At 39.8% G+C, this 20,591-nt stretch overlaps 1 protein-coding gene across 1 annotated transcript in view; it reads left to right on the top strand.

Annotated features, from left to right (window-relative positions):
- Nucleotides 1-10,707: 10,707 nt before the first annotated feature.
- Nucleotides 10,708-20,591, top strand: part of RHOT2 (ras homolog family member T2) — a 390,839-nt gene continuing 380,955 nt past the window's right edge. The window contains 1 exon segment of the mRNA XM_053694715.1: nucleotides 10,708-10,833. Within this exon segment, the coding sequence (XP_053550690.1) occupies nucleotides 10,797-10,833 (37 nt within the window). The 5' untranslated portion in view covers nucleotides 10,708-10,796.

Below are 20,591 nucleotides of genomic sequence, written 5' to 3'. Positions count from 1 at the left end.
GCATCCAGCCTTTCAGCAGGTACAGCTTGGCACAAGGCAATCTATGGGCCCTACCCCTGTTTAATATGTATTCCAGAGTCCCAGTAAACAGGCCAAAGAATATAGGGGGAGATTAATGTGCCAGAGGGGAGAACAGCATAGTTTGTCTTTTCCTTCTCTTTCCGTTACTTATTGTGCTCTTATTCCGCTGCTCAGCAAATTGATTCAAGCTCTGACAGCGATGGAGATATAGGGTTTAAATGCATATGGTGCATATAGTGCATATAGTAAGTTGGTCTTCTCCCCACCTCCTATCCCAGGACAAGCCGATATACCAAAAAAAGAAATGAAAAAGAGCAGCTGTGCTCTGTCTCACCTTATATACTTCTCTTAGCCCTGGGGTTCTGGGAGGCGGGACAGGGTCTTGCTTGGTATGGACACTGTTGCGCTCGATAGACGTCTCCTCTGTCTAGGTCGACTAGACTTGTTGGCTTTGTTGAAACTTGTCTCCTATCCTGGGCCTAGAGGCCGTCAGGAGCAGCGTCAGCCGTTCCGACTTTCTCCAGACACCAGGGTCCTGGGAGCAATGCAGAGGTAAAACCGTAGCTTGAGGCGGCAGCCTGTACCGTCCGTGACTCTAGCCAGTGAGTCTTGATGGCTTGGGACTTCCTATTATCCAGAAGGTGATTCTCAGCGTGGGGGGGGATTTCTCTCCAGTCTGGACACGATCTCTTGGCCAGAATGTAAAACACCATATCGGCCGTGGAAAAGCTTGAAGATGCCTGTGTGCGGGTGTATCGCTCAGGACGCCAGTAGCGCGCGTCTCACGAGGCTCCTCCCACAAACGGAAGTCCAAACACTTCGAGAATTAGTATCTCTATAGAGTCCAGGTTGGTCATTCTCTCTCAGCATTCTGAGGAGCATCATTTTTCAGTGGAGTTTGAAGGCGAAGGACCCTGCATGTCCCTGAATTTGTATTTTATGATTATAAATCTTCTGTACTTTGCATCAGGGGTGGGGGAACCTATGTAGCTCAGTACTTTACTGTCATCTAGTGGTGTTTTTAAATCAGATTGTGATTTTCCTTGTTCAACAGATCTTTTGAGAACAGTAGGTTCTAATAATCAGAAATACTTAGGAATTTTAACATGGTTATGATTTTGCGGGCAAGGATTGCTGCAAGTTTTCCCTCAGTCCCTGTCTCCTGATGTTGTACAGGAAGTACCTGCGGCTCCGCTCAGTCCCCTTCTAGGGGTATTTATTTCCCAGTGGACTTTGCTACAAAGTTTCAGTCGGCTGCTTTTTCTGCTGCGTTGAGTGCCCTGCCCATTTCTGGTAAAAGAAAGAGAAGGGTTTATCTCATTTCAGGACTCAGTACTCCTTAGTCTCTGTGTTAGTCAGGGTTCCTCTACATTTTAAGGGTGAGCATACTTTAATAGATTCTGAAAGTGAACTATCTGGTTTAGACTCTGCTGCTGAAGGTTCCAGCGAGATCCTGAGGAAATAGCCTTCAGATCAGATTTAAATGTACAGTCAAGTCCAAAAAAAACTTTCATGATTCGTATAGAGCATGTCATATTAAACAACTTTCCAATTTACTGTTATCATCAATTTTTGTTCTCTTGCAATTCTTAGTTGAAAACTAAACCTAGGAGGTTCATATGCTAATTTCTTGGAACTTGAAGGCCGCCTCTAATTTGAATGCATTTTGACAGTTTTTTACAACTAGAGGGCGTAAGTTCATGTGTTTCATATAGAAAACATTGAGCTCACACACGTGAAGTTACCTAGGAGTGAGCACTGATTGGCTAAAATGCAAGTCTGTCAAAAGAACTGAAATAAGGGGGCAGTTTACAGAGGCATAGATACAAGGTAATTACAGAGGTAAAATGTGGATTACTATAACTGTGTTGGTTATGCAAAACTGGGAAAGGGTAATAAAGGGATTATCTATCTTTTTAAAAAACAAAAAATCTGGTGTTGACTGTCCCTTTAAGCTTGAATATCTTATTTTTCTGCTCAAGGAGTTTTTTTTATCGACTCTGGGTGTAACTGAATCTATCCTATCGAGTCTAAGATTCTTAGGCTGGACATAGTTTATGATTTTAGTCCCAGGGCTACTGAGGACTTCTCTTTCAAACGCGCATGGCGATTATCATTTCTATGGAATGGGAGAAGCATGGAATCTGTTCTCTCCATCTTCAACCCTTTTGGTTCTTGTCTATATCCAAGGGTAGCTTATCTGGCATTTTTTCTTTCAATTTTGTTCGATCAAGGGACTGTGATCTCTGGTCTCTTGCAAGCCTGACCAACCTAAGCAGTCCATGGGTAAGGATCGGTGCTCCAGGGCAATTATTGTCCCAGTGCCCCTCTCAGCGGGACCTGGCGTGTTATTCTTTCCATCAGTGGTCCCCAAGAAACAGGGAACGTTAAGTATTTTCTGGACTTAAAGAGTCTCAGTTTCTGAAGGTTCCGTTCTCAATTGGAGACTATCCTATCCATACTCCCGTTGAGTTCAGGAAGATCAAGGTATCTCAGGGACCCTTTTTCATTCCTTTCTGGACAACCATTCTAGTTCATAGCACTTGTCCTTTGGCCTAGCTCTGCTCCAAGGAATCACGCTGGCTCCTGATCTGGATGATGTTTGGTTCAGGTTTCTTCTTTTCCCTTAAAAAGATTTCTCTTGATACCCTTCTGTGTCTCCTTCGGGAACTCTGGTGGATCATATATCTGAGCAAGAGCTCGCTATCTCCCAACTCCAGAGTGTGCTTTCTGGGATCAGTTATCGATTCTTCTCTCATGCAGGTATTTCTATCTTTCATCGAAACAGTCCCTGTTCGCCTGCCTATCTTTTTAATCCAGTGTTTTTCCCTCTGTACCTCAATGCATGGAGGCGGTGTGTCTCATGGTGGCTGCAATGGAGATTAGTCTTTTTGCTCTCTTCCATTTGCGACCTTTACATCTAGGTATGCTCAGGCAATGGAATGGCGACCATTCCAATTTGTCACTAGCAATCTTTCTGGACTCCCATACGAGAGTCTTTGTCTCCTAGTGGTTTTGTCTGGACCACCTGTCTCAAGGCACATGTTTTTTAGACCATTTTGGGAAATTGTGTCTGTGGACGCCAGCCTTCTTGGCTAGGGAGCGGTCTGGGGTTTCTTGAAGACTCAGGGAACTTGGTCAATGGAGAAGTCCTCCCCTACAATAAATATTTGAAATTGAGAACCATTTTCGATGCTCTAATGGCATGGCCTCAGGACCTTTTGTTTCTATACCAATCTGCCCAGATACGGGTCAAGATCGAGAGATCCTCACGCAGTTTTGGTTTGCCATGGAAGTTCATTCCCATATCTGTTTTTCTATGCTTGCTCCTTCCTGGTACTCGCCTGCATCAATCTGGAGCGGACATCTGTGATATAGTTTGCTCCAGCGTGGCCTTGCAAGTCTTGGTTAGCAGACCTGGTGAGGATGCTTTCTACCCTCCTTGGAGGTTGTCTCAGTGAGCGGACCTTCTCCTTCAAGGTCTGTTCCTTTTCCAAAATTTGGATTCTCTGAGGCTGATGCAAGGAAATTGTACACTTAGTGCTGTCCAAAAGGGGTTTTATGAGAGGGTCATCGATACAGTGAGGTTACCTTTTTTCGGAAAAGTACCTCTACTCCAATATTTCTGCTGTTAAAAAAATCAATCCTTTTTTCCTACTCCAAATACCTAACTGTTCTTGCTGGATTTTCTCTCCTGTGCATTGCATTCAGGGACTAAGGCTGTCATTGCAGAGAAGCTATCCTTCCTCTTGTTCAACAGGGGCAATTTGTGTCCTCTATAGATCTGAAGGATGCTTATCTACCTAACCCTATTAACAGGGGTAATCATCAATTCCTAAGGTTTGCATTTCTGGACAAGCACTTTCAGTTTTAAACTCTTCCGTTTGGTCTGGCTACCAAATCTTTAAAAAGGTTCTGGGGACTCTCTTATTAGTGATAAGAGCACTAGGTGTGTCAGTTGTTCCTTACCTGGACACTATCTTGGTAAAGGTTCCATCTTTACACTTAGTAGTATCTCATACCAACAAACTGTTGCTGTTTCTTCAAGAGCATGGTTGGAAAATAAACTTTTCAAAAAGTTCTCTGTCTCCTTAGTCCAGGAGTTTTTTTGGGTGTAATAATCGTCTCAATCTCCCTGACTCTGTCTTTGACAGAACAGAGAAGGTTGAAGTTACTTTCAGCTTGTTTCAATCTTCATTCTGTTCCTTCTTCTTGTGTACCTCTTTGTATGGAAGTAGTGATAGCAGCCTCAGATGCAATTCTATTTGCTCAGTTTTACATGAGGCCGCCTCTGCAGCTTTGTATCCTTCATCAGTGGTGCAAGTGCTTACTCTCAGTTGGTTTAAAATATTCTTTTGGATGCCAAAACAAGACAATCCTTTCCCTGTAGGATCAATCATTGGTCCATTGTTCTGGGGGCATCATTTGCCTAAATTGGTTTGTGATCTCCACAGATGCAAGTCTTTCAGGTTGGGTACATTCTGGGGGTCCCAGAGAGCACAAGGATTTTGGGTACTTCAGGAGACAAAATTGTCCATAAAAGTTTTGGATCTTATTTGCATTTCCAGTCAGTAAATTCACAGCAGTGGCTTACATCAATCATCAGGTGGGACCTCACAATACCCTGGCGATGAGGGAGGTTTCCCGAATTCTGACTTGGGCAGAAAGTAATTCCTGTATAATTTCTGCAGTGCATTTTCCAGGGGTGTGCAATTAGGAAACAGTCTTTCTCAGTCGCCAAACTCCTTCACCCAGGGGAATGGTCTCTTCATCTGGTAGTCTTCAGTCAGACTGTAGACCTACGGGGTCTTCCAGAAGTGGATCTGATGGATTCACATTTTTAACAAAGAACTCCCCAGATATTTTGCAAGGTCCAGGGGATTCTCAGGTGGTGTTTGTGGATGCTCTAGTAGTTCCTTAATCGTTTTGTCTGGCTTGCTTTTCTATGATTTTCATGTATTTTGCTTCTTCTGAAGCAGCTTTTGGTAAGTAAGTCCATCAGGCAGCTGTTTCTGGGCAGTTAATAGTATTGTGTATATATAAATATATTTTCTGCATGATAACTTAAAAAAAACTAATCATCCAATGTATTTGGAATAGTATAAGTGTGGTCCCGCCCAGGAGTAATGGATCGTGGAATATAACCACCTTACCTGATAAATTAATTTATTTTATAGTGGTGAGAGTATGCAAGGTCCTGCCCAATTATTTTCTATTGTGATTAAGTATGCACCTCTTTTTTTCCCTGTACCTTTTTATTGCTTTTATTTTCTTTTCCTACCATCTTTTCTAGCTTAGCAGGGCCGTCTTTAATATTGACTGGACCCTGGGCAAACTTTAGCCCAGCAGTGGATCCACTGCTGGGCTAATCGTTTAAAAAAAAAAAAAAAGAAAGAAATTGGAATATGTGAAACTCGACTTAAGCTGTACTAATAAGTAAATAAATATATAAATTCCTCCACTGTGATTAATTTAATATGCTTTTGAATGTGATTCTCGTGTGAGGTTAGCTGGTTAAAGAGATTTAGGGCAGCCAATAGGAGTAAAGCAAGGTAAAGACTGAGGAGGAAGCATGGAGGTGCAGACAAATATAAGTTTACTGACTGGAACAGCAGAACTACTATGGGAAGCTGCAAAATCTGAGACAGAGAGAAAAAAATATATAAAAATAAACCTTACCTTAATGTGTGAAGTATCAGCATGACACTATACATCAGCCACAGCAGCACATGTCACTTCTTTGCTAGGAACAAGTTCCCTCTCACCCTGCACTAGACAATGCTGCATGGGGGTGGGGCATGTGTGCACTAACTTATTCTTCCCACTGACACCTTACTACTACAAAGCACTTTTCCCCTAACAAACTTCAGTTAGTTGATCTTAGGGCCACAGCACAAAGAGCAAGGCTAAGGGGATCAGCAGACTGGATGCTGTCTGCTCAAGCCTGCATGGATACAGTGTGAGACGAGTCACACAGCCTTTAAGACTGAAGAGAGTAGTGTGTGCAGCTGCACAGATGCTCAAATCCTCACGTGCCTGCCGCTCCAGCTTTCTGCTGCATGTGCCTACAGTCAGCCCTACCCAGAAACAATCCCCACCAGGACATTTTCTGATGCAGTGCAGTGGGATTGGCTGGATGCCGAGTTAGGGCTTAGCATTCAGTGCTGCACAGTGCACATCTAAAACAGCACATGGCACTAGCTTGACATGTCACATGACACCGGCACAGTCTGGCACAGTTTCTCACAGATAAATATAAGCAGAGAAATTTTGACTGTGACAGTATTAGGACTGACTGTGTGTGCCCCCCCATGTCACATGACATCAGCAGTCTGGCATGAACCAAACAAAAAAAAAACTTTTTCTTTTTTTTTTAGGACTCTTGGGCCCCTCAACAAAGACTGGGCCCTGGGCAGCTGCCCCTTTTGCCCTGTGTTAAAGACAGCCCTGTATGTCAGAATAGTTTCCAGTAAGGTGTGAGGGGTTTAAGGGCTCTGGAAATTTGAGATCTTTGCCTCCTTCTATTGGCCAGGAGTATAATTCCCAGGAGTAATGGATTGTGGACGCTCACCACCATGACATTTTTTTATTAGGTAAGCATAAATTATATTTTTTAAAAGCCCAGGAAGTATAAACTGATCTGGTTGAATGAGCAGAAATTCGCTTTCAGGATTTTCCGCCTCCAAGTAATCCATATGGATTAAAAGCTTTAACCACTAAGCCAAGTAACAGCCTTAGCTTTTTGTGTGGACCTGGGCGATGAATGAACAAAGTAGAGGATTGCCTATTATCTTTAGTAGCCTGAAGATAAAACTTTAAGGCTTTCACTACATTCAAATGATGTAACAGCCTTTCCTTAGAGTTCTAAAGATTAGGACAAAGAGACAAGACCGCAATTTCCCCTATTGATATTTTCAAAGGAAACTACCTTTGACAAAAAAATTCACAAAAAATAAAAATTAGTTCTTAAAACTGCTTTATCTTGATGAAACCCTAAGAGCTTGCACACTAACTCAACTTTTGCGCGCGTCGGGTAGCATGTATTACAAGTTAAAAATGAAATGTTTTTCACTTGCGCGATAACCCGGCGCACGCAAAGAGCAGGTTGGAATACAGCGACTCCGTTAACGTACTCCCCCCAAAGACTTCAAGGGAGAGAGAAAAGTGGAAAAAAACACCCATACTTGCGAGCTAATCCTATTCGCCATAAGTCCCCTACTCTAATAACCCCTAAACCACCACATAGCCCACCAAAAAGTCCCCACTACACTATTAACCCCTAGCCCGCCACTTGACCCACGCAAAGTCTCCACTACACTATTAACCCCTAAACTGCCACATAGCCCACTGCAAGGTCCCCACTACACTATTAACCCCTAGCCCGCCACTTGACCCACGCAAAGTCTCCACTACACTATTAACCCCTAAACTGCCACATAGCCCACTGCAAAGTCCCCACTACACTATTAACCCCTAACCCGCCACAACCCCCATCACAAAATACCCCTCTACACTATTAACCCCCTAAACTGCCACCACCTCCATCACAAAATACACACTATCATCCACTATCACTAGCATTACAGGAACAAAAACAAAAAATTACCAAAAAAAAACAGTTATGCCTATTCTAAAACTAAAGCCCCACTTAAAAAAAACCAAAAAAAAACTCTGAAATAAAAAAAAGTTTACTATAACTAAACTGTAGCAATAGCAATGATTTTTGAAAAAACCCCAAAAAACAATACACCATTCTTTAGGTAAAGATTGTGTTTACACTGCTCGCACTAACGATAACACTTCTCTCGTAATCTGACCCTAAATAAGGGGAATTATACGAAATGACAGACAATTCTGAAACTCTTCTGGCAGAAGAAATTAACATTCAGACAAAAACTGAATGTTAATAGAATGCATAGGTTCAAAGGGTGAAACTTGCAAAACTATCAAAACCAAATTAAGGTTTCAGGGAGGAGAAATTGGTTTAATAACTTGTTTCAATCTGACTAAAGCTTTAACAAAACTCTGTGTGTCGGGAAGTTTAGCGATCTTTCTATGGTATAACACAGAAAGAGCAGAAATGTGACCCTTTAAAGCAGAGGTATCAAACTCAATGTATCTGGGGGCCAATGGCCAAGTGTCCTGCGCTCATGGGGGCCGCTTGAACTGAGTAAGTGCTAGATATACTAGGAACTGGAAGTGACATTTACCCAAGTAGTAGTAGTGCATGGTGGGAGTTGTAGCCCACAACAGACATACACAATTGTCTATATATTGTGAGTGCCAAGTGAAGTGATCATTCTGGAACTGTATAACAATGTCAAAAGTGACATTTATTCAAGCAATGCATGGTGGGAGTATTCACTGGACTCTTGTCTTTATATTTATCTTTTGAGTGCCTACATATAACATCAACTAGTTACACCTCTTAAACCCTAAAAAAAATGACAACCCAAATTAATGGTTTACCTTAAACAAGGGAGGACCACTATCTTGGGGGCCGCATATGGCCCCAGGGCCTGTACTTTGAGACCACTGCTTTAAAGAGTTAGCAGATAAATCTTTGTCTAAACTTTTCTGCAGAAATTGAGGAACTCTGTGAATTCTGAAAGAATGCAAATTAAAATTGTGATTTTCACACCAAGAAAGAAAAGGTTTCCAAGTTTTGTGATAAATTATTTTTTTGACAGGTTTCCTTGGCTAAATTAAAGTATTTATCACAGAGAAACCTTGCTGTTTCAATATTATGCGTTCAGTCTCCAAGCCATCAAGTAGAGACTTGAGATCTTGATGATAAAATGGACCCTGAGATAGGAGAGCTTGAAGGAGTCCGTAAACCAAGTTCTGCACGGTCAAGCTGGAGCTATCAGATTCGAGCTATCATTCTTGGAAGCAGAACTGTTAGAGAAAACATGTATGCCAGACAAAAAGTTCAAGAAGCTGCTAGAGCATCTACAAACTCTGCCTGAGGATTCCTGAATATTGCAAAATATCTGGAAAGCTTGTTGTTTAAACAAGAAGTCATCAGGTCTATCTCTGGAAGACCCCACTTCTTGATTTGATTATCTGGTTGAATGCATCTACATGACGAGACAATTCCCCTGGATGAATGGCTTGGTGACTGAGATAGTTTTGCTTCCCAGCTGTTCACTCCTGGAATGTGAATTGCAGAAATGGGACAGCCTTTGATCTATAACAAGTTGAGAATTTGAGATACCTCTACATCGGTAGAGAACTGCAAGTTCCCCCTTGATGATTAATATATGTCACAGCCATGACATTGTCTGATTGAAAACAAAGATATGATTCTTCCTTTAGAAGGGGTCAGCCCTGAAAATCGCACAAAGTTCTAACACATTTATTGGTAAACTCACCTCCTGAGTTAACCAAACTTCCTGCACTCTCCTAAACGCCCAAACTGCGTCCCAATCTTATAGTCTTGTGTCTTTCGAGATTATTGTTCAGGATGGATGAAGAATGGAAGCCCTTGATAAATGGTTTGGTGATTTATCCACTATGAAACAAAAAACACCTACTGTATAATACGTTGAGGAGGCAGGAGGATGCAAATGTACAACGTCACCAATTTCTTGTGAGTCATGTGACGGTCGAAACCTCACACGCTACAAGCAGCAGCAGCAGCAGCAGCAGCACACACCAGTTCTTGAAAGATTGACTGCGAGGAAGGATTTAGAGAAGTTGGCTGCTGCAACTCCAGGCCTGCAGGTTTCCCGGGTGACTGACTGACAGAGATTGACTGGTCAGGACACAAAACACTATTAATTATATACTGACTGGACTCACTGTGGTGGTGCTGCTGTGCTAATGCTAATAGCTACAGTGCTAGGGGGGGCAGTGACAGTCAGTAGTAGCAGGAAAAGCACTGTCTGCTCTGGAGTTAATGGCAGACTAAAAATGTTAAAATATAGTTTATTGAGATAGTGTGAGAGTACACCCACAAGCCACGCCCCAAACTACACCCCACCTTTCCCTTTAAAAAGTGCCCAGCTATTAGCTGAGCAAAATGTGGCAATCCTAAATACATCACATATAATCAGTGTATACTCCAATGTCCCTTTAAGCCCACTAACTCATCAGTTTAGTAAAGATCTAGAAGGGCCATTTAAGAATGTATAAACTTTATGGGGGGGGGGGACACAGGAGGACACAGAAGGGAGTACAATTCACAGTGCCAACTGCTTGCATTCTCCAGACTTCTGCCCTCCAAAATAGCCACAAATATTTGGTCATGGGCTCCCTAAGGTAAACAAGTCACATGGATATGTATAATGCCAAAAGGCTGGAAAAAAAAATATAGGAGAATGGCTACCTCCCAATCCAAAGGCTGTGACCAGTGTCATCACATCTCCATAATTATAGAACAAAAAAATATTTTAGTCAGTTTTAAAGTTTTTTTTTTACTGTAAACGCATAAATGTATCTATTCTCTGCAAAGTTTTGGCAGCCATCTGCATTTCATCAGTAGTTATCTTCCCTTGAATACAATCTTAGTCACATGCAGATATAAAAACACTACTGAAACATTTTAGGCGGGTTCACCAAGGTATATATGGACATTAAGCACATGCAGTAGAGCGCCATTCCTAAGCGTTACCATGGTAACAGACAAGCGTTCACTTGCTTTTCAGACACATGGAAATGACATAGAGCGGAAGTGACGACAGACACCGGGGTCCAGGAAAGCCGGAAGCGAAGGGAATCCTGTCACAGGTGATTCGCCGGTGGACCCGGAAGTCGGTGACAGAACCGGAGCCATGAAGCGGGACGTGAGGATCCTCCTGTTGGGGGAGGGTAAGGAGGGACATGTGCTTATTAGTGGGAGGGAGACTTCACTGCAGGGGTAAAGCGGAGTGGGGTGCGAGTAGTGTCAATGTCACCTCTGTGATTATTCAAATTGTCTCTATGCATAGCTCATAAACGGAACCATGTTAAGCAAAACGTATACGTATTTAGGGCGGTCATAAAGTATTCTATTTTATATGTTTACACTTTGTCTTCACAATTTAAATGCACATAGATGAGTTACCTAAGAATAGAAACATATTTGTATTATACATGTATTGGCAAAAATGCTTCTAGTATAAGTTATCAGTTTTAATTTTGCTCTGCGCCCATGTGAAGCATAGCTGGATATTTTCACTGCACCATCATTTTAAATGATGCAGTTGCTCAGAGCACCAGTGGGGCATGTATGGTGTCAGAAATTAACAAATAGAATAATTACCAGATGGTACAAGCACTCTGTGAGCAAGTGCTGGGTTTAAAATGCTGGTGCACGGTGCATACTTAAATACACACTTGAAACTGCTATACCTTTTTACTAGAAGCATTTTTACTAATACATGTGTATTCCAAAAATGCTTCTATTCAAAACTGAAATCCATCCTTGTGTATTCTGTTTTGGCTGACATTTCCCTTTAAAAAAATAAATAAGTATGACAGATTTTCTTAGATTTTGAAGAAATCCATACAGGCTCTACAGTTCTTTAAAAAAAACATAACTTCAATAAATGTATTCATTTGTCAAAATCTTTAAGTGCAGGCATAATATGAGGAAGCTGGTGAGCATGTATGTTTCTCTGTTGTTCTGCAGAATGGTGCAGATGTTTCCCAAGATTTTGTTAAATGGTTTTAGGTAAGGCTTGTGAGTCTAGTTTGATTTTCTCTCCCTCAGAAACCTACATTTATGCCAGTGTTTAAAGTGAGTGTGAAACGGTCTCCCCTTTAAAGGGACAGTCTAGTCAAAATTAAACTTTCATGAATCAGATAGGGCATGCAATTTTAAACAACTTTCCAATTTACTTCTATTATCTAATTTGCTCAATTCTTTAGATATCCTTTGTTGAAGAAATAGCAATGCACATGTGTGAGCCAATCACACAAGGCCTCTAGGTGCAGCAACCAATCAGCAGCTACTGAGCATATCTAGATATGCTTTTTAGCAAGTGATATCAAGAGAATGAAGCAAATTAGATAATAGAAGTAAATTAGAAAGTTGTTTAAAATGACAAAAATTGTCTTTCATGTCCCCTTAATGAACTTATGATCCATTTTATCTGTTGTAGTATATTACATTTTTTCTTTCTTCAAATGGCTCCTTTACCTTTATTTTTTATAATTTAAAATGACTGCTTTTCCTGTTGAGACCTCTGTTTATAGTACAAATGTGAATACAGCAGTAATGATTACAAAAAAAACTGCAAACAAGAGGCATCATAATAAATCAACCTCACAGGAGGGGTGGAAAAGAGAGTTTAGCTCTTTTTAAAGATTGTCCTTGAATTAGCTTGAAATAAATTAACTCTTATCAGATGTTTTCCATTGTCCCTTAAAAGGCCAAACATTGTATATTGTGATTCAGACAGAGTATATAAAGTTTCCAGCGTCTATTATCAAATTAGCTTTGTTACTGTGGTAGGTGTCTGGAGCACTACACGGCTGGAAAATAGTGCTGCTATCTTGTCAATGTATAACATTCTTTCAAAAACTGTTTCCATATAGTGTTCTTGACGGGTGCACGAGCCCGAGCTTACATTCCTGCTTTTCAACAAAAGATAGCAAGAGAATGAGGAAAAATTGAAAATATAAATTAATTTATAAGGGGGTAGTGGGAGCTGATGGGTCTCCTTTTAGTCAAGAGGAAAGCGCATTCATAATCAATAATATTGTAGTGTGATGTATGCGCTATTTAACCACGTTTTCATAAACTGCCTATAAAGGCTCTCAATAGAGTTATCACGTACAACTTGCTAATAGCGTAAACTGACCTGATGTTTTCATAACTTACAGAAGTAAACTACTTATATGCTGACTGCTTATAAAAAATGTGAATACAACTACTATTAGCAACTTTTTAGCAATACAAGTTGATGTATGCATAATAGAATATAAGCTGATGTTCATACCAACTAATTACTTGTTTGTGTATTGATTTTAACGGCCATAATATTGCAGCTACTTGCAGCCTCGTAGCATTATCAATTGATTAGAGGTTTTTCTAACAAGTGTTGTTGCATTGCGACACAGACACCAACTACTCATTTGGCTGGCAATTTACTAAAACGACTTTGAATATAGCTTCCATTAGTAACTTCTTAAAAGCTGAGTTATAAACCATATCATATAAGCTGATCTACATACCTACTAACCGCTCATATACTAAAATTCCGATAACGGCTCTTAACACAGCTTTTCTAGCAGCGTTTTAGAGATATTAGCTGACTTGTGGATCTATATATTTATGACCCACTTCTATGTTAACTGCCTAGAAAGGTTTTGAATACAGTTACTATTAGTAGCTATGTTGCAACACAAGCTCATCTATTTGCACTGCATTACAAGCTGATTTTTGAACTAACTAAACGCTTATGTGCTTACTGTCTAGACGGTTTTGAATATAGCTATTACCAGCAGCTTGTTAGTAGTTCAAGCTGATCGGATGAGAACCTCAATCAGATTGATATGCAGTAGATACATTATTATTATCACAACGGGTATATATGGAGCTGTATAGGGTGCTATACTGGGTAACTTATTATACACTAATAATTATTTTACCATAGAGCTCATAGACTTGAAGAGGGCTGATCTTAGAAGTTTCCAAGCATCCCAACACTTAGGGATATTTCCACAGTTACACATTAGTGGTAACCATAATTTGTATCCAGAACTGATTCATCCGGGCAGTTTGCCAACCCGACATATTGCAACTGTCAAATGTTGCTACTTTAATTGATACATAAGTGCCTGAAGATTAAAGGGACACTGAACCCAAATTTATTCTTTCATGACTTTCTAATTTACTCCTATTATCAATTTTCTTCATTCTTTTGCTATCTTTATTTGAAAAGCAAGAATGTAAGTTTAGAAGCCGGCCCATTTTTGGTTCACAACCTGGGTAGTGCTTGCTTATTGGGGGCTAAATGCATCCTCCATTAAACAAGTGCTGTCCAGGATCTGAACCAAACATTGGCTGGCTCCTTAGCTTAGATGCCTTCTTTTTCAAATAAAGATAGCAAGAGAATGAAGAAAAAATGATAATAGGAGTAAATAAGAGAGTTGCTTAAAATCGCATGCTCTATCTGAATCATTAAAGAAAAAAATTGGGTTTAGTATCCCTTTAACCTCACATGTGTACAACCATAACACACATCCCAAGTTTGGGTTGACATATAAGCTTGGTATCCACCTTATTTAATACTAATTATACCAGCAACTACTATTATAACCCATACATATGAGCCAATATTGGTGTACTTAATATTATCCCAGATTGACTACCACCGAATAATGAACCAGTTTTTCTGTATAACTATTATCCTCATAGTGGCATAAGATCTTGATGTAGGCCACTATACTATGCCATCTCTAGTCTGTGGATCTCAATAGTATTATGGAAACGTCATGTCACCTAGTGACTCTATTAGTAATTCATATGTGATACACATAATTTATATTTCCAAGTGTGGTATTTATCTGCATTATATTCCTATATACCATCTTATATAGAAGTGGTCACACATTTTTTGCCACAATTATAATCTTGTGGACCCACCTCACAGACCATTAATTCAAGGCCAGACCTTACATTGTTTGGTACCACAAGACGGTATTGATATGTATTCTTTCTCTTCATATTTTATTTTGTACTTTTCACATTTTTAATTGATTATTAAAAATTATGTTTTATGTGTACCAGTCAATTTCTGCTTCTCTTTTAGTCTGAGCATAGAGTGCTACATTTGCATCCTTTTGTGGAATTCACTTTCTTTTCTCCACACTCCAGTTGTAAAAAAACAAAGTAAACTGATTCAGAAAAATCACACTTAACTTAAAGTGAAGGTAAACTTTGATGAATGAAAGGCCGTTTTTTTTTTTTTAAATACTATTAAAAACAGGGGCACTTTCATTCATCAAAGTTTAGAAAGCAGCCATTTTGTTTCTTCTCTTCACAGCCGGAGCAGCTTCCCCCGCCAGAAGATCCTCTCTTCACACGTCAGCAATGACTATTCCAGCTTCCTCAAATCTCGGCTTTCCCCCCAGAGGTAACATTGCCTGAGGCCATGCTGTGATTGGAGGAAGCCGGATTAGTCATTGCTGACGTGTGAAGAGAGGATCTTCGGGTGGGGGAAGCTGCTCCAGCTGTGAAGAGAAGAAAGGTAAGTTGTTTTTTTAAACAAAACGGCTGCTTTCTAAACTTTGATGAATGAAAGTGCCCCTGTTTTTAATAGTATTTTTTAAAAAAGGGCTTTCATTCATCAAAAGTTTACCTTCACTTTAATGCATAGAAAAACTCTGTGTATACGCTTTTCTTTTATGTGGGTCACGTTGGAGGCTCCAGCTTTCTAAACTTTGATGAATGAAAGTGCCCCTGTTTTTAATAGTATTTTTTAAAAAAGGGCTTTCATTCATCAAAAGTTTACCTTCACTTTAATGCATAGAAAAACTCTGTGTATACGCTTTTCTTTTATGTGGGTCACGTTGGAGGCTCCAGCAGTAGTCTGCCATCATGTGTCTGTCCCATCTGCCTTGATACTTCTCCTCCATCACCTTTATATCCTGATGGAACCTCTCCCCTTGTTCCTCACTATAATCACCAACATTATCTACAAATCTGTCTAAGTGGCTATGTTGAAAGTGTAACTTTATGCTCATATTAGTACCCACATTTTAAAAGTTAGCGAGCATGTTGTGCACCAGGTTTTTGTAATTGTCTGCCTTGTGGTTACCCAAGAAGTTCTTGACAATTAAGACATAACTGCACCAGGCAGAAGCTTCAACATCATTCATACTTTTTGTGAAATTAGAATCGCTGATGAGTTTACCAATTTGAGGACCAACAAAGATTCCTGCTTTTAGTTTTTCAAAACTCAGTCCAAGGAACGATCTACAAATGTATTTGAAGCAATCACCATCTCTGTCCATGACCTTAAAAATTGTGTCATTAGTCCAAGCTTGATATGGAGGGGTGGGAGAATTTTTTTTTTCTTCTGTCAACTAATGACTTGTTGATTATGTTCGCTGCACTTTCAGTCGTGTCTTGAAGGCCATGTCACTTTTTTAAAATGATCTTGCTTTGTCCTACAGGCAGATGAAACGAGCGTACTTTGTGTATCCACTTTGCTTCCCTAGCTAAAAGTTCACCATCTTTAGATGAACACAAATGCACTGGTGTACATGGTAGCAGAGCTTCTGGAAGACCATTTTGATATTTCCATAGTTTTCTTTAAAGGGACACTAAACCCACATTTTTTCATGATTCAGATAGAGCATGCAATTTTCTAATTTACTCCTATTGTCATTTTTTCTTCGTTCTCTTGCTATCTTTATTTAAAAAGCAGGGATGTGATGCATAGGATCCGGCCCATTTTTGGTTGAGAACCTGGGTTATGCTTGCTTATTGGTGGGTAAATGTAAGCCTCCAAAAAGCAAGCGCTATCCATGGTGCTGAACCTAAAATGGGCTGGCTGCTAAGATTTACATTACTGCTTTTAAAATAAAGATAGTAAGATAACGAAGAAAAAATAATAATAGGAGTAAATAAGAAAGTTGCTTAAAATTTCATGCTCTATCTGAATCATGAGAGAGAAAAAATGGGTTCAGTGTCCCTTTAATTTTTCTTGAGGGAGCAATTGGAAGAGATGCATAGCGGTTACCATTGTGCAATAAAACACATTTCAAGCTTCTGGTGGAATATGAAACTATATGCAATGGATAAACTTGCAAAACAATGTTAAAGATGAGATTAAATATAACATTAGATAAAAATAATATTACATAGTACAAAAACAGACCAAGTATCCTTGGCAACTAAAAAATAATTGTTGGGAAAAGGTCATCCTCAACATAATAGACTTTTTATGTTAACTACAAACATGCACTGTATACTAAAATATATGTTTCTGTCCTTACTATAGAGTAATTCATGTATTTCTAATTGAAATATTAAAGGTATGGTCTAGTCAAAATTCAAACTTTCATGATTCAGAAGCATTTTTAAGCAACTTTCTTTTTTTTTTTTTTTTTTTTTTAAATATATTTTTATTGAGGTACTTAAATTAGGCTTACAAACAGTATAATCAAACAAAAAGAAATGCCAATCGGTACAGAAGGATGATATACATTTCAAAATTGGAACTATAATGGTATGTGAAACCTTATGCACAGCTCATCAGTGAAATAGTAAACAGATATGCATGACAAACTTAAATGTATGATGCCTATTGAAAAGGAACCCTTCCAAAGCAAATCTAATAGGTCACTCTTGGACCTATAATAAGGAAACACATCTAACAGGGGGGGAAGGTATAATGGAATGACGAGACCTCTCTTGGATCTCACTGTAGTAACCTCGTTTTTTGTTTTATTTTTAATATGCCTGAATGAGTGGATATCATGGGAGAGATTAGGAGTAAGACAAGCTTGAGTAAATATAGATTCTATAGTATTTTTGGGGCTACAAAACATGTCTGGGTGTATAGATATCCTGGGGGAGATAGAGAGTTATGAGACATGTTTGAGCATACATAGGTACTGAAACATTTTTAGAGCTATAGAGCATGGTTGGACGAATGGAAATCATGGGAGAGAAAAAGAATAAAACATGCTTGAGACATATTTATAACAAGGAAAAATAAGGTGTGGTATTGGGCAGAGAAACCACATAATTCACTCTCCTGAAATAGGAGATATATTAAGGGGGGGGGGGGGGGAGGTGGTAAATTGAGTATGTTAGACCAAATATTTAAGTAAAGCGCCATATTACATAAAAGGGAATAACAATGATGCAGGACCTGCCTGCTCTAAAAACTGTGTAAAGGAAGCTGTGTATATGTATTCTAGGCCCTTTTACTGAATTGTTGATATCATTTAGGCAAGGGCTATATGTAAGTTGGAGTGTGAAACAAATGGGCCAAAGATAATAGACTTAGTAGGGCACGGGGTCTAGTTGTAATTGTGGGAATCATGTAAAGGTGATATGTTTGGAGTAGGTCATGCTCTGGTACAGAAAAATTGGGATATTTACATAGATTGTATGCTAGGGCACAAATAGACTATAGTAGTTAGGATGGGACTAGCTTAAAGTGCAATACATATAACTTTACAAAATTGTCCCCAGAGCAACATGAAATCTAAAATTGAAGTTGAGGCAGGATTAAATTACCCAATCTATGTGACCTAGGTAGCAGCAATGAAGCTGTAGCATTAAAGTGAAAACAGCAAAACATAACAATTGGGCCTTACAAAACAACTGCAAGGTGGAGCATACCAAATGTTAGGACGCAGCCTCGGCCGCTGGCTACGTCTGTACTGTATTGAAAGAAATAAACCCACTATACAGCTGCACTAGTGTAGTGTGTAGACATTATAAGTATTCTATATGTCCCCATTCACAATTCTGCCAGATTAAGAAGTACATACAACAGCAGGACCTATCTAATAGAACATATAGCATCTCTGAACACTTCAGTACAGTAACAACAGGAGGGATGCACTGAGAAAACACACATTGTATATAGATGTCATATTAAAAACAAACATAACTCTATAAGCAGAGATTGTAACATAACATGTGCAGCACACAAAACTTTCATATAGACCTAACATGCAAGACATAACTTAAGCTGTCATGCGGTGCCACAATGCCCAGGAGATCACAACAAGTAGAAATGTATTTGTATGATAACTGGCGATAGAATAATCCTATACACTTCTTACCCTCTTAGAAATATACATCCATAAACACAGGTCTATGATAAGTGCACATACATGTAAATAAATACAAGAGCTCAACAGCCTGTGGACCTAGGTGTAGAAATATCTGAGGGCAACGGCTCCTGCTATTATATCAAAATTGGGCATATAATGTGAAAGCAGTTAGGCATCAAACACTTATTAAACCAAAGTGAGATATAAAGTTACCGGAGCTAAGTAATAAAAAGTTATGTTATTACAGACTCAACATAAAACAAATATGGACTTTTGAAAAACAGACGTGTCAAACAGAAAAAATTAGCTAATATCAGCCAGTCCAGAAGGCCTTGCTTAACCGGGCACACTATTGTGAAACCATGATAGTCTGTTCAACAATCTCATGCTAGTTAGTAGTAAGTCTAACCAATGCCCGCTTTAAGGCCGTACTGTACCCAAGTTATGAACTGTCCATGCCAGCATTCATCACTCTGCTTTATATCTGAGAGGCTAAGGCAAAATAAAGCAGTCTGCGAGAGTATAACTGTCCAGGTTAATGGAGAAACCCCACGGAATCCAGTCTGCTTATCTGAGACACCAAGATTGGGACCGGTGTTGTAAGCCTCCTCCTGAGCTAGCATAGTGGCTCGAGAGTCCATTAAGGAAGGCTGTAGCACGAGCTTGATAGGCGTCTTAAGATTTCCCCGCGGTGGAGCCGGATCAGAGTACTGGGGAGAGTGAGCTTCCAGGACCGAGTCTTTAGTGCGCCATGAGGTGTCCCTAACTATAGACACCGGGCTATTGCGGGTAATAGGATCGTCCCCCCCGTTAGAAATCACCTTGTGGTTAGTGTTGTCCAGCTCACAAGGTAACGGCTCAGCGGGTGGTCTTGCTGCATTTGCATAAGGTGTGTTTGGGTCTGTTTCTTTACGAGCCTTCCCAAATGCCTCCAGCAGTGCGGTCTCCATCTTTAAGAAATGCGTTTGAAGCAATTGTGCAATCTCTACTTTCAACATGGTTAGCGACATAATGGCCGACAGCAAATGGAGTAATTCCGCGCCAAACTGGATATATCGCTGTCAGGATATTATAAGTCCCAACTCCTCACGGAGACCACCGGGGTAAATCCTCAAGCTCCGGGGACCTAGAAACACCGGCAGCTATATCTGTGTCGCATATATAGACAAATATAAGGTTGAGGCGGCAGTAGAATGCGCATTGTTATCCCTTCCAGGAAGGGCATGAAAGTCACTTTGGGTAAACCCGATAGCTATTAGACAATATGTGCCGGTCCTCTAAAGGTTATCACCTCCTCTGTGTATATGTCATTTATTATTTTCAGGCTTCAGTAGGGTATTTGAAGTAGTTGGTATCTCGGAGCTCTCGTGCTATGCGACCATCTTGGTCCCTAGTTGGCTCCGCCCCCCCTTTTAAGCAACTTTCTAATTTACTCCTATTATCATTTTTTCTTTGTCCCCTATGTATCTTTATTCATATACTGGTGGCTTATAGCTTTATTGGAGTCTGGGGAAATATTACCTGAGTTCAAGTGCTTTTACTCTATAAACAATTCAGCGTATAGCCAAACCAAGACCTATTAAGATAGAAAGAGAATATTGTGCAGAACAATGGCTTACGGCATAGACCAAGCAGTAGACCGATAAAATAATTCCATCAGGACAGAACTTATGTGAATACATAAATACATATTTTTTTCTCATGCTGGTGGTTATGTGAATTGGTGTATTGGTGGGTTAGAACCAAACCAGTCTACTTTAAATCTCAAGTTTGGAGGGGAAAAATACTCATTGCAGCATGCACATATAGCTTATGACATAAACATGCAAAGAAACATACTT

The sequence above is a fragment of the Bombina bombina genome, chromosome 11 (genome assembly GCF_027579735.1).
Source record: "Bombina bombina isolate aBomBom1 chromosome 11, aBomBom1.pri, whole genome shotgun sequence".
Taxonomy (NCBI): Eukaryota; Metazoa; Chordata; class Amphibia; order Anura; family Bombinatoridae; genus Bombina; species Bombina bombina.
Note: the sequence above shows the minus strand (reverse complement) of the source record. Positions and strands in the feature narration are given on the sequence as shown.